This window comes from Drosophila pseudoobscura, chromosome 2 (genome assembly GCF_009870125.1).
Source record: "Drosophila pseudoobscura strain MV-25-SWS-2005 chromosome 2, UCI_Dpse_MV25, whole genome shotgun sequence".
Lineage (NCBI taxonomy): Eukaryota > Metazoa > Arthropoda > Insecta > Diptera > Drosophilidae > Drosophila > Drosophila pseudoobscura.
Window position 1 is genome coordinate 5083304 of NC_046679.1, and position 15190 is coordinate 5098493.

At 47.7% G+C, this 15190-nt stretch overlaps 1 protein-coding gene across 1 annotated transcript in view; it reads right to left on the minus strand.

Moving 5' to 3' along the window:
- Nucleotides 1–58: 58 nt before the first annotated feature.
- Nucleotides 59–15190, minus strand: part of Tl (toll like receptor) — a 47904-nt gene continuing 32772 nt past the window's right edge. Inside the window, exons 3-4 of the mRNA XM_001357929.5 lie at nt 3336–4593; nt 59–3252 (exon numbers count right to left, since the gene is read on the minus strand). Coding sequence (XP_001357966.3) covers nt 1170–3252; nt 3336–4555 — 3303 coding nt within the window. The 5' untranslated portion in view covers nt 4556–4593 and the 3' untranslated portion in view covers nt 59–1169. The remainder of the gene's footprint in view (nt 3253–3335; nt 4594–15190) is intronic.

The window sequence follows — 15190 nt, forward strand, 5'->3', positions numbered from 1 at the left end:
TCTGCAGCTTAGACGGTATGTATATACTCGGTACTATATTTAGGCTTAATTACATTTACGTATCATAAACGATATCTTGTGTCCGTATGAAATGAAAAGGCTCTAGCTTAAACGGTTCGATAGATTGATGTGTGATGCGTGATAATGGGTGGAGGCCGTACAGTACAGTATATCTTATGCATATAGCGTCGTTTAAATGGTCATGACATGTGGTTATACGCGTAGTATGTACCTATAATTGATATTTGTGTTAGTTTTTGTGAATTAGGAGAATCTTGTGCGATACATTTGCTGTTGCTGATGGAAAAGTACAGGAATTCTCGTATTCAGCGTATGTACAGTAGTAGTCGTAGAGTAGTTTATGGTGTATTTGCAATCGAATATGAGGATATGAGTGTACGAGTAGGCTACAAGTTACTTAGGCTATAGAATACATACATACATACAATAAAGGCAATTTGTAATTCTCTTTCTATTTTGTTGTTTTTAGATCGCGTCGTGGAGGGGGTGGGGGTCTTTAAACTACTATTTGGATACGTCATACATATGTGTATTGCTTGTTTCAGTGTTCAAAATAAAGCTCGATTTGTTCAAACGTTTTCAAGAGATTCCCATGCGGCCATGAGATTCGTTCAATGGTAAAAGTAATGTTCAAAGGCGGAGGCAGCTTAAAAAGATTAAGAATTAACAATAATTTAAATGTACAAATAATCACTAAATAATTGAGATTTGTTTATGTTCTACAGGAGTCTGCACAGGGTCGGGTCTAGGCGCTAAGCTTACATATAACACTTAACAGAGTGGGGCCAGAGATTCATTACCATCCTCTTATAGTATTCTCTTTTGTTCTCTTTTCTCCCCTCAACACAAGGCCACATGAAATATTTGAAAATTGAAATTTTCATAAACTTTTCCTCTTGGGGGGCGGGTTCCCCCGGCAGAGGTAATTAAAACTAGGGAGGGACGGGGGCTGAAAACTTGACCAAAACATGCAGAAATCAATAATTTTCTATAGACTTTTTACATTCAGCTGTGGATGCTTTCTGCGACTGCGGTGCGGCTGCGGCGGTGGCTGCGTCTGTGACCATGTCTGTGGCATCCCCCATTCTTCAACGGAACAATAGCTCATCGTCGGGCTCGAACTGGAATAGTTCCGCCTTCTCCCAGTCCTATACGTCGCTCTGCTTGGCATTCGTGTTGATGATGAAGGCCCCGTTGATGTGGCCATTGGCGTGCGATTTGCCATTGTGCGGCGTGTAGAGATTCGTCAGGCCATTCTTGCCATTGGCAATCATGATGGCCGTGTGGGGCGTGCCCCCGTTCAGTTGTGCCACCAGCGGGTTCTTTGTGGCCTCCGCCGGCGGTGTGGTCAGCGGCGGCGTCACCGGCGATGGTTTGATCAGCTCCAGCTTGTCGTCTGTGGAGCCCTTCAGCGGCGACTTGACCAGTGCTCCGTTGCCCACATTACCGAGGGGCTTGCGGTGGGGCAGGGCGAAGCGCAGCTTATCCCAGAACCACGGATCGCCCCACTTCAGGTAGGTGTTCATCTTGAGGTACGCCTTCAGCTCCTCGTCCAGCTTCTCCACGTCTCCGATGTCCGAGTAGATGACCACAATGATGCGGGCACGTCCCTCGTTCAGGGCCGATCTGTGGGCTGCCCGGAACTCCATGCGCGCCCACTCCGACTCGATGAAGTTCTGGCTCAGCACGATGATGGTGCGCCGCGAGTCCGCCACCGAGCGCACGATATTCTCCGGAATGAACCCACCGACCAGCCAGTCGCGTTCGTGCACACAGAGCTGGAACTTCTGGGGTCCGTGCTCCAGCTGCGGCACGAGATACTGCTCGATGAAGCTCTGGTCCTTGTGCGAGTACGAGATGAAGGCATCGAACTTCTTGTCCTTGTCCAGCTCCTCCTCGGTGACGAACCACAGGAACATGTTGTGCGCGTACAGCCAGATCTTGATCTCCGTCTGGTATTTGTAGTACAAAGCGGCGGTGATGCCGGCCAGGAAGCCAGCCAGCGAGATGACCACAGCCATCGCAATGAAGACACCCTTCTCCTCCGGACAGATGTCGTTCGTCGAGAGCTCCGCCATTCGTGTGGGCATCTCGGCGTCCATGCAGAGCATCTCGCCCCGATCCCCGATCCTCTCGTAGTTGCTCTGCGTGAAGAGCAGCAGGGGCTTGGCCTCGCAGTTGCAGATCCACGGGTTACCCGACAGCATCAGCGAACGTCTGGGCATCGTGCGGTTGAGGAAGCCCAGCACAGTGGTGTTCAGGGCCTGCAGATGGTTGCGCCGCACATCGAGGTGCTTCAGGTTGGGCGGCAGTCGATCCACATCGATGTGGGTGAGATTGTTGCCCGCCAAATGGAGGCTGGTCACATTCGCGTAGCCGGGCGAGTGGGCCGCAGGCAGGCCGAGCAGCGTGTTGTTGTCCATATGGAGCTCCATGATGTGCAGATTGTCGTAGAGGGTCGGCAGCTCTGGGACCTTGGTGAGATTTCCCTCGTGGCACTTGATGACCAGCGCCTTGTCGAAGGTGCGCACCCAGCAGCGGCAGCCGCGCGGACACTGCCGCTGGCCGGGCTCCTCCGCACTGCCGATCGAACAGATGAGCTCCTTGGGTGGCACCAGACGCACTGGCAGATCCTGCAGGTTGTGCGGCTGACTGCAGGTGAGTCGATCCGTGTCGAACTTGAACTGTTTCGCGTAATCCGGGACATGGGCGCCGCGCACCAGCTGCACGAACCACAACAAGGTGCAGTCGCACACCAGCGGATTGTCGTTCAGGTCCATGCGGAGGACACTCGTGGACACCTCCCCGTCGGGCATCACCGGCAGCTGTGGGTAGAAGTTGATTCTGCTGATCTGGTTGTGGGTGATGTTCACAAAAAGATTGGACTTGGACAGGAACTGCAGGTCCTCGTAGATCAGGGAGCTGATGTTGTTGTAGCTCAGATCCAGCTCCTGCAGGTTGATCAGATTGAAGTTCCAGTCGCGATAGATGAACATGATGGAGTTGTTGCGCAGATTGAGGCTCTGGAGGCTGGCCAAATGGCTGAACGGAGAGTTGAGCTGCTCCTGGAGGATGCTGCCGAGCAGGGGCTGCTGCAAGTCGATCAGATTATGCTCCATGCTGATGTGCAACAGGGCCGTGTTGGCCGCAAAGGCATTGCTGGCAATGTTCTTTACGAGATTATTGTTCATGTTGAGGGTTTCCAGCTTCTCCAGTTTGCTGAATATGTCACTATAGAGATAGAGAGGACACACAGAGAGAGGAACATGTTTAGTGGAGGATTAAAGAGAGAAACCTTTTGCTTGAAAACCCACCTGCTAATGTCTGTGAGCATATTCTCGGCCAGATTCAAGTCCACCAGCTTGGTGGTGTGCTCGAAGAACGCATCCGGCAGATACGTCAGTTTGTTGTTGCTCAAATCGAGGCTCAAGAGGTTCGTCTGATGCTCCAGGAGCTTGGCTGGCAGGGTGCTCAGATAGTTGTCCCTCAGGGAGATGTTCGTGATCTCCGTGGACTGCTCCAAGAGATCACTGGGCAGTGTCTCGAGATCGCAGCGCAGGAGCAGGACCCTCAGCTCCGGCTGGTTGGCAAACAGTCGAGCGGGAAGCGTGGACAGGGGCACACGATTGTTGAGCAGACGCACCTGCCGCAGCTGCTTGTTGTGCTCGAAGAGACCCCCGGGCAGGGACCGGAAGTGGTTCGCACTCAGGTTGATCTCCGTGAGATTCGTGAGCAGCGAGAAGACATCGCGCGGCAGCTGCTCAATGCCGTTGGCATGCAGATCCACATCCACCACCGAGCTGGCACCCTCAAAGTCGTGCTTCGTCAGGTTGTGCAGCTGATTGCTCCACAGATTCAAGTGCCGCAGCTTGGGCATCCTGCTGAAGACTCCGTGGGGCAGGTGCTTCAGGCCATTGCTCCCCAGCTCGAGGGACTCCAGGTTCTCCAGGTTGTCGAACAGATGCGCCGGAAGTTCCACAATGTTCGCCCGCAGATCGAGCCAACTGAGGTTTCGCAGATCCGCCAGGAAGTCCGCTGGAATGTACGTGAACCGCCGGGAAGTGAACCGCAGACGCTTCAGGTTCTGCAGCCGATCCAAGTGCCGACGCGTGATATTCACGCCCAGATTGTCGCTCTCGAAGATGAGCATCTTGGGGCTCCTGATGCCCAGGTGCTCCAGTATACCCGCAATCGGTGTGTGTCCGGGCAATGGGCAGCGCTGGATCTGCACCCGTTCGATCTCTCCGATCCTCAGTGGCGGCAGTTGTTTGTACTCGTTCGCATCCGTCAGATTGCACTCGATCTGGACATTCGAATTGGGCCGGATGGCCAGCCGGAACTTCGGGAACACATTGTAGGCGTTCGCGGGGCAGTAGATCTCGTATTCGGCCATCGAGGGGGCGCACTGGCAGGGCGAACTGACGCTCAGCTCGTTGCACTCATCCCGTCCGAAGGCCGTCTCGCCGGCCTGCCACTGCAACACCTGCAGCAGCACCACCAGCAGCACCTTGCCGCCCGCTCTCAGTCGACTCATGACGACGATGAGGTCCTGTCTCTGTGGATTTTCTTTTGCTGCAAGCAGACAAGGGGTAAGGGGAAAGCACATTATTAGCAAAGAAGGAAATGTAATTGGAGTTCTAATTAATAACTGTCAAGTTTTTGATTGAAACTTGAGGATGGAGGCACAGCGGAGGACATTTGTCATTATCATAATGACACGACAGCCGCAACGAGTATTCGAAATGTAATGACAAGGCAACAGGACGGGGCGCCGGGACGACTTTTGCTTAATTATATGGAGCGATGTGTAAGAGTAAAAATAAAACGCAATTTAAATGAAAGTGTTTGCTCTTTACTAAAGGAAAACCCCTTAAAAAAAAGTACAGTACCCGCTCATTAGGTGGCTTCTAAAGTCTCTTCGAAATGTCGCTTTATAAAAAGACAGTTAATTAAGCGCGCGAGTCTGAATTTTTGACAGACCAGCAAAAATATTTCATTAGCAGCACACACGCATACGCAGCCATATGTGTGTGTGGGTGTGTGTGAGTGCCCCTTTCCCGTTGAAAAATTAATTCCATTTAAATGTAGTCTACATTTCGGGGGTCTGAAAGGCCTTTGGAATCCCGTTGTCCTGTGCCATTACGTGCAAACACACACACACACACACATGCACACAAAGGTACGCACAAACAGAGCCCCGTGTCGCAGCGCCAAAGCGACACCTAGCGGCAACAGCAGGTGTATAAATAAAGCACGGATTAGGGATGACACTTTGAGTGTGTGGAAGCCCTCTTGTAGGTTCGTGAGTGAAAGGAAGAGCATAATCCAACGTGAAGGAAGAAAAAAGGGTTCGAAGAATCGTGTAAAAGGTATCCCTGAATGGGGCTTGTATGAATATTCTGAGTTAAAATCGAGTTTTCTGAAAAGATTAGGTTTTCTTTTCGGCAGAAAATAGATTAAATAAAGACAGTATGAGAAAATGGTTTAAGAACCGCAAAATATGGGCTTTAAATGTGGAAAAAGTAGTACATCTTGTTGCTATATAGGAAATAAGAACCCATTCGAATAACTGTTAGGAAAACGTTTACTAAAATACTAATAACCCAAAAGAAATCTATCTCAAAGTACATTTCTCTTTGCTTTTCGTTTGACACTTCATTTTCTTCAGATTCTACTTTTTAGAGAGCTTCTGATCTACGAAATCCAGAACAGATCTAAAGGAAATCTATATCCCTTTTATAAACACCATTATCTGTTTCTCGTGAATAGTTTCGTGCCCCACAAACATCCCTGCCATCGCTAAAAATCACTCGCGATGAATTCCTCGACTTGCCAACGTGCATCCAGTGTGCGTGCCTTTGTGTGTGTTTGTGCGGCAAGCAATGTTGCATTTCATGGCTGGCTCACCTCGAAACCACGCCCCACCCCTGTACGCCGGCAATCCCTACCATCCCCCTCTCCCCTCCGCCCATGCGGTGTAATTACGGTCACAGAGTGTATAAAATTTTGTAAAGCGTTCTTCTTCTTCTATTATGTACTTCTTATCCGGACGGTCCGTGCCGTCCATCCGTCCCGTTGTACCGTTGTCCCATGTGATGTCCGAGCTGGTGCTCGTATCCTGGCAGCCTCGTAACCACGTATGCATATTCTCCGTGTGGCCACTCTGCCGGTCTTTGTGCATTTAATGAATTTGTCATGCACTCGAGTGCTGCATAATACGAGATTTTGTTTAAAGCTTCGAGAACCACTTGAGCGCCAGCCAGGACGAGGTGTCCTTGTTCTCCTACTCGTCTGTGTCTGCGTCTGTGTATTTCCTTTAAAGTATGCTCTCTACTATCTCTTTCAGATGCTGACAATCTAATTGTGCCCATTACGAACAATTTGAAAGGAATTCAATTAAAAGTTTTTCGGCTGTTGGTTGCCTTCTTGCCCGTCTGTCACTTTTGGGCCCTCAGAAAGAGAACTTTAGGCCATCTATTGCATCTACCCGGCTGGAAAAAAGTTCTGCTCCTCCCCTCTCTCTCTCTCTCTCTGTCTCTCCGGGAGGCTTTTGAATGAAATTTTGATAAGGCAATTTAATTATGCGCGCCGTAATTTGATTTCCAAATTGGTGACTTTTCCATTAATTAGAGGGCCAACAATGATGAAATTTACAGTGTCGCCTCTGGCTACTGCCGCCGGCTGTTCGCTGCCTGTTCCCTGCTGGGGCAGTGGAAAAGCGTATTGATTTTCCTGCCTTTCCTTTGGACAATTGCCTTAGTTTTGCTTTGTTAACTTGATAAATTTGATAAGCCCGCTCTGGACAGCAACAAACATATTTTGACTGTTTTAAAGGTGGTTTTGTTTTTGCTAAAGAGAAGTACTTAAAGTCAATAGATACTCCTATACTCTAGAAAAAAATGGGCTTATATTTGATTCATACTTCGGCTACATATCATCGGCTTGTTCCATGAAATATAGCATTAATACTTTGGTAGCCGAAAGATACATATGCATGTATATTTATACCCTGTACTCGGAGAGCGCTGGGGTGTATTATTGCCATTTCAAGATATGCAACAGCCAGAAGAAAGACTCCATCTCTCCAAATACTCGGTATCTTGATGTCGAGGCACGTGTGCCGCCACAGAAACCCTTCCCACTGGTTTAAATCAGCATATTTCATATCTTCCAATCCAATTTCTTTGCCATCCAAAGCGCATCAATGCTGGTGATCACCGGAGTACCTTTTTCCTTCAATTAATTTTCATTTTTATTCACATTTTCTGTTTTTTTTTGTGGCTACATATTTTTCTTATTTATTTTCTATTTATTCTTTTACCAAAACTGTGGTTTAATCTCGATAGTTTGAAGGCCAGAATGTTTGCTTTTTGGTATTGAAATCTCTATTTTCTTGAACAATCCTGGAATCCTTAAGCTATTAGAGGCACGTCTGCTAGCAGCAGGAGTTCATTTTGACCTCAACACCTTGTTCTAGGCCATGGCTTGTGGCACTACTCGGCAACTTCAATTTCACATAAAACTTGAAGCACTTTTCACCCAATGAGCCGCCCTCTCCTGCTGTGTTTTGCCTTTTAAATTTCTTATCTAAACTGGCTCCGGCTGGCTTTCTTCCTCCATTCAGAGTTGGCCAAGACCACCTTAGCCAACTTGGCCATTGTTGTGCTGGTCCTGGTGCTGATGCTGCTGCTGGTGCTGTGGCTGTGCTTTTGCCAAGATTTTAAACATTTATATTCACTTAGGAAAATTACTTTTCGCTTTTATGCCACGCTGGCCGTGTAAATATCCTGCAACGAGCTGGAACCTGGCTTCAATCCACACTCACAGCCACATCCACAGCCACATCCCCATTCACATTGATATCCCGGACGCGTTTGTTTATGCAATCTAATCTGTGGGCGGGTTTTGTTTGCTGACATCTTGCCTCAAGCGGAACGCGTGTGGCAAAGTGTCATTCGATCGGGAGTGACAATCAAGGGCTTTAAGTATTTCCCCACTCCTCCGCCTCCGCGCTCGTGGGGGATTGTGTTCCTTGTGCCAAATACCTCCTTTGGCCATTAAAAATAATTGTTAATTTTCCACATGCCTACGAAATGCCTGTGGAAAATTATGGAGCCACCTCGGGGGCGTTTCGCTCGATTTACAATTTTTCAATGTTTTAATTAGACGCTCGACGGGTGCTCGGTGCTCGGTGCTGTCGTTAATAAAGGTTAACGAAGTTTTCCAGCCAAGCCGCTCAGATTTTTCACACATTTTCACATACAAATACACACCCACAAACCGCACACACACACACACACACACGTAAACACGTACACACGTACACCCACATGCCATTCCTCGGTATTCGGTTCTCATTCCCGGCGTAGTCGTAGAGATTCACAGACATTCCAGTTGAGTGCGCATTTTTGCACTCACATGCCCCTCCCGCGCCCGCGCTTCCGTTTCCGGTATGTAACGGTACTAAATTCATTAGGCACACTAAATTACAACCGCAGGCATGCTGCACAGCCACCAAAGCAGCAGCACCAGCAGCAGCACCAGCAGCAGCAGAGTCTCAGTCTCCCATTGAGTGGAGCCGGCTGGAAGTGTGGGTATCCTTTTCCTGTTACCTTGGATTTTTATTGCTCACCCAAGGAGTCGTGTGTGCGAGAGCGAAAGAGTACCCACAATGTAAGCCTTCACTGCCATTTAATATTCGTGGAATACCGCCCGCAGCGTGCTCTTGGAAAATTGGCTTTCGGGTTGCCTGCCTGCCTGCCTGCCGCAGAGAGCGTTTTATTATTGCAAGGCAGTCCCCGGCCCCGAGCCCCGGTCCCCGGGCCACATTGCCATTTAATGGTGAACTTTTCTTAATGCCACCAGAGTCGGGGATTAGGGCAATGCCAAAGCGTTTTTAATGGCGTTGACATATTGTTCCGTTCGTTAAATGAGAAATTTCCAAAAAACAGTGCCAGCAGCCATGGAAGTGCCACACATTTACTCGTATACGCACTCGCACTCGCACACAAACATTCATCAATCAACATGACTAATTACTACAATTTCTGCCAAACGGCAACAGCAGCAGCAGCAAAAGCAGCAGGAGAGTCCCGTCGTCCTGTCCGTCGTCCTGCCTGCCACTCAAGAGGGAAAAAAGGAAAAACGAAAATCGTACAAGTTGTTTAACAATTTCTTATTAAAAACTTACAAATGCTTGGAGAGCGGAAAGTTCTTACACGCATCGTGAGGGTAAGCTCTTGGCCCACAAGTGTGGTTTTTTGTATCTTATTGCACCAGAAATGTTTTCATTTTTCCCCTTCGTCCTTTCCAGGGCTGTGGTGTGTGTGTGCGTGTGTGTGCCAAAGGATTTCAATTCCCCCCAAAAACTTTTGCAAGTCTTTGGGCCCTCCCCCCCACCGCCCACACCAGAGATGGCTCTAACGTTCCACCTCCCATGTTTCTGGTTTTACAGACATCGACCTCCCATCTCTCGACAGAAACACTTTCGGTGCACAGAAGGCAGCTGCGAGGCATGTTTATATAGCCAGCAATACTCGTACGGGGATGTGGGCATGCGATGGGTATTGCGGGTCCAATGTATTGCCAAGCAAAGCTCTGAGCAAACATCTGTGCTCCCATGATGGAAATGTGTGCAAGGACGTTGGGCGGGGTCCTTCTAAGCGGGTCTTAATATTGGAAATTGTTCAATATGTGATTGGTCATGTTGCAACTAGAGTGGCTCTGCCACCAGATACAAATGCCAGGCATTAGGCACTGCAAGGCCAGAGACAACCTTTAAGGTAGTACATATAAATTCAGTTTTGATGTTTACGAGAGTCCAAAGTCCAGTATGGGAAATTTCAACTGAAAAAGGTAAAGCCCTTCCAGCTAATTATGCGCCAGAAATCGCATCCGACGGTTTAAAGCCTCTTGAATGAATTCATTAAATCCTGCCTTCATTATTTATGGCTTACACTTTCTGCAGAATTTTATGCTTAAGCATAAAGCGCATTCCACAGAACACAGGGCAGACAAGACGGACAGGTCGGACAGACGGCTGAGAACTCTGCCAGCACTCCAGACAAAGTGAACGTGAAACAAGAAAGGATGTTGCAGGGCCATCAGAGCCGAAGGATTATATACCCTGAAAGAGGAATTGTTTTGCTGGTCTCTGCAGGTTTTTGGTATCTGTTTGTATTTCAAACAAACATCCATTCGTCTTGGCATATAATATTGTGATCCGTTCCAGGCCCTTGCCATACAGACACTCCCTGTGAATGTTTTTGCGAGATATCTTTAAGTCTTGAAAGACCTGTTGCAGGCATGCCCTACCTCCTCCCACTGCCCTGCAAACCCCTCTGAAAAATCACTCTACCCCTCGTTTCTGTGTGATTTCTGCGTAGAGTATAAAAATATCTCGAAGCTGCTTACGCGATGACGCCTCTGCTTAAGTGCAAACCGCCGCCGGCTTGGCGAATCGCTCAAGTGCAAGAGGCCACTGGAAAGAGAGAGAGAGAGAGGGATGGGGAGGGGGAGAAAAATATGGAGAAATACGCAGACAGCGGAGAATGGAGTTGGCAGCCTGTGAAGTCTCGAAATTCTCCCATTTAAATGTAAAATTTCTATTAGTAAACGCATCCCGGCAGCTGCTCAAAAAGCGGACTGGAGTGAAGCGTGGCTCATCTTCAAAGTCAGCGACAAATCCATAAGATACTCATTCACTCATTTGGCAGAGGAGTACTCCCACTCCCAGTGCCAGCAGCTGCACAGCTCGCGGAAAGTTCAAGTTGCAAGGAGGCAGCCTCAGCTGCTAAGCAGATGAAAGAAAAAGGGGTTAAGACCTGATTTGAGGCACACACACAGCGAGAGAGAGAGCAAAAGGGCCTCCTCCTCACTTCAGATCTTGTTGAAAGCCAGAGCTCATTGTCTGAGAAATAGAAAGGCTGGCAAGACGATGCCGATGCAGCGTGTTTTTTTTGTCTTCTTGACTTTTTTTTTTGCGTTGCCAAGTCAGCGAAGAGTCACGGGGCCACGGGACAGGCGGCAGGCGGCAGGAGGCAGAACTTGCCAAGTGAAAGGCTTTGTAATGTCATTTGTCTGTTAATCATGTTGTCGTCCCCAAGTTTCTGCGCAAAGTTTTAGCATAATGCGCTCGTGCCCGTGCCCGTGCCCGGGACAAATGCAGAAACTTGTTGAGCCCGGGCCTTCATCATCATCATCATCTTCATCATCCAGGGAGTGGAGCCATGGACTGCGTTTCGGGGCAGGCATGCGTGACGCATTCATGTTTAATAGTCGCCCATTGTTGGGGCCAGGTCGATGATGGCCACGATGATGTTGTTGTCTGCCGCATGCCTTTGAGGTTGACCAGAACGCCGAAGCGCCTGGTGGCGCTGATTGTTGTTTGCTTTGGGGTGCCGTGGCCTCAGCCTTGTGACCATCAGGGGCTTAGGCCACTCAAATGGATACTCTGTGGTTGACTTGGCCGCCACTCCCCACTGGCCATTCCCCTGCTCACTTAGCCCACATCCTGCCTGGGCTGCCTAGCCTGCCTCATTCCTGTTGTTTAGTTTCGGTGGAAGAGCAAACATTTAACGTAAATTGATTTCCACTCTGAAGAGGATAGGATCTACTTCTAGGGAGTGGAACAAAAGGTGAAAAGAATTCTCGTTTGCTCAGCGCTTGATTATTCCACACATTCCATCATCAATCTTTAGCAGTAGAGTCCACTCGTCCACTTGTCCACTCTTCCACTCTTCTACATCCAACTTGTCATTTCCTTAAGCCAGAGCTTACTTTTGTGCTGGTTCTGGAGCGCTCCTTAAGCGACTAAGTAAATTTATCTGCAACTTCCACACACGCACAGTCCCTCACATAAATAAACAACTGTGGGGCGTACTGCTGGTAGGCAGTCCGCAGGAATGGGAATAAAATAATAGACACCCAGTCCTCCCTTCAACGAGGAGAGGGAGGAGCAGGAGGAGCAGCAGGAGGAGGCATCATCGTAAATGAAAATGTCGTCCAAGCTGCACGCTCGTCCGTTCAGCGCTCATTTAAACAACATTTTATGGGCCAGCAATGCCATGAGTATATCTAAGTGGCAGTCCCAACCACCGGCCACTCATATTGTAAATAATACAGCATAATACAGCCCCCTGCACCAACAGTCGGCAGCGGCAGTTGCCACAACTTGCTGCGATTGCCAGGGGACGCACGCGCGTACTCTTCAATTACCAACAACGAAGACGCGACATCGAAGGAGTACGACTGGCTACTGCCCTCTGGGGCTGTCTTCAATCCACTGGGACAGGTTCTACAACTACTTAATTTTTCGTATACCCAGCCCACAGGCCTGCCGCCTGCTTACTGCATTCAAACTTTTGCCGTGGCTGTCTGTCGTCTCTCTGGGCATTTTATGCTTTCTTGATTTCTATTTATTCTGCCTGTCGTTGTCGCAGTGGCAGTGGCAGTGGCAGTCGTCTTCGCCCTTGCCCGCGCTGTTTGTTTGCTGTTTTCCTGTCCGCTGCCGGCCCTCATAATTTGCGCTTTGTCTTATCCATTAATCGTTAAGCAGAAAGGGTATATTGTACAAAGGAATGAGTATGGAGAGCTTGCCTCTCTAGTGGGAATATATATAGATTGAAATTGTATGTCTGTGGGTCTATCTGCAGCCTGGATCAGGGGAGACTCTGGCCTGTTCATGGAGATCAGGGAGATGTTCAATACCGACGTTAAAGATATAGAACTGTGCCTTAAATCGTCTATTTATATAGGTATTATTCATATATCGATCCAAATTCTTTACTGACTAGTTCTGGAATATTTATATAGACATTATCTACCTATCTGTCCAGCTTTTACAGCCAAAAGTCCAGAAAATCAGCTTTTAAAAACCTTCTGCCCCATCATCTTTTTTGGAATCATTAGTGATCCTTCCAATGGGCATCCCCTAGTCCTTAGCTTTCCCCTTCCTGGGATTGCATGCAGTTTAATTCGCGTATCCCCAGCGTACCAGCTGCGAGTCCAGACCCTTCTTTTGTTCTTACGATTGTGCTTCAGTTCTGTCTGTTGTTTAAATGTGAGTCACGTTTAAAGTTTTCTTTTTCGTCTGCTCCGCACTCGGGGGCCTTAAATGGTATGCCACTCCATGATTATGGTGGCCCGAAGAGGAACCCCTCCCCCCATAGAGTATAGATCCCCATAGCCCATATAAAGCGCTAATTGTGAACATTTTGCGCTTGTTATAAATAAACGCACACGACTTTGTTGGTTTTGTTGTTCTGTGCTGCTTCCAATATGGTGGCAGGCCATCATTTTTGGCAGCCTTTGGTCTGTATTACATACAAGAAAAACCCCCCAAAAGTTGCATCTCCATCGATAATTAAGAGACATTAGCGCTTTTGGCCTGGCGCCAGTTGGGTTCTTAGCCTTGGCGTCGACAAAGTTTTTCCGCCAGACAAAAAGCAGATGCGTAAATCACTCTGATTAGTTCTTGGGATTGCTTCCAGGAGACAGTTATCCTCCAAAATTAGTTCAAATAAATACTGGTGTATGTTTTTTCGTACAGCATACGAGTATTTCCAGTCGAAAGGACTTATCTGTGACAAGATTTAATCCCAGCTTCATATTTATATGTAAAAAATGTGGAATATTTCGGACATGTAGTCGCCACATCCGCATAAGCCCGATATTCGTTTCATTTTATTTTATTCGATTTCCCGCTTGATTTTCGGGTTATTTATTGTTTTAAGGTCACTTCTCGTTAGGGTTTTGTATTGTGTGGGCCCTCTTGGATTGCTTGGGCATTAAAAATGCATAAATATTGACGGAATCTGGCGCGGCTTTGATTAACATTTAAAACTCTCTCTCTCTCTCTCTGTCTCCCTCGCGAATAAGTGCTGAAATATGCGCGCATTTATGGAGACATTAACATTTATCATAGCTTTTCCAGTGGGGATCCACTGCTTAACATAAATTCGCCAATTGCCGAACGGCGAGCGCCCCATGGATGGACCGGACGGACTGGACGCCATCGACCGACCGCAGTGGCGATAAATAAAGATTAAAATCTCTGTGAAATGTTCACAAAAGTGCCCTGGCACTTCATTTCAATTTATGTACACAAGTATTTATATGGCCACGCACTCTCATGCTGGAGGTCCTGCAGTGATAAATCAAAAATTGCTGCATACTTTTTGGCGGCGTGCAGCAATATTGCAGAGGTCCTTCGACTGGTGTCTGGGGCCCCTTTGCGTGCATTTATTTGCATTGTTCCCACACAATAAATGCAATTTCATGTTTCAATTGCAAAAAAGCAAAACAACCGAGGGGAAAAGTCAACTTGGAGAGTCCTACAGCAGTCCTACGCCATTACTGGTAGCAAGTGAAAAATCAAAATGGCGCCCGAGCTGAAAGTAAAAACATTATGTATACGCCGAGTGGTACCGCCTATTAAAATTCACAGCGTGCCTTCCAATTTTTATGCACGCTCGTGCCCCGTCCCTCTGCGCGTACCATTTCCTTCTGGACACTTTCAGTTTTTGCTGTTGTTTGCATTTTTATGGCCATTAAATCAAAGTACAAATAAAAGAAAGTAAATAAAAAAATTTGTTACAACCTTAATAGAGGTGCGCCATGGAGTGGTGGTGCGGCAAGGGGTGGTGGGGTGCTGGCTGGCCTTTTGGTTCACAAATGAAATGAAATGCTGAAATCTTGTCATAAAAATGCGAGAATTCGTAAAGTGCACTTTATGCGCTACATTTGTGACCACCCTGCCACCAGTGCCACTGCCACAGCCACTGCCACTGCCCTGGTGATGAACGGACTATGCTGCATGCCGCACGGTTGGGGAAATTGCATCAAGAAAATGAACAAACAAATGGGATTGATGATGAGAGATAAGAGAGAAAAGTGTGTGCGTGAAAGGGAAATAACCCGGTGAGAGCTCTTGAGCAAAGGATCGAGGATTGAAGGCTTCGCATGTGTAATGGGATTGCTGTAAACCAACAGAAGAGGAAAATAAAACAAAGGACATGTTGCTTGAAACGATGGATATTTACTCCAAAGTTCCTCTTTAAATATTCGTATCTAATCAAAAAATTTAACATTACAAATTCTATGATTATGCAAATTCCTCGGTGACATTTTTGGCTGTTAATTTGCCTTTAATTATGCTTTAATATTTAGA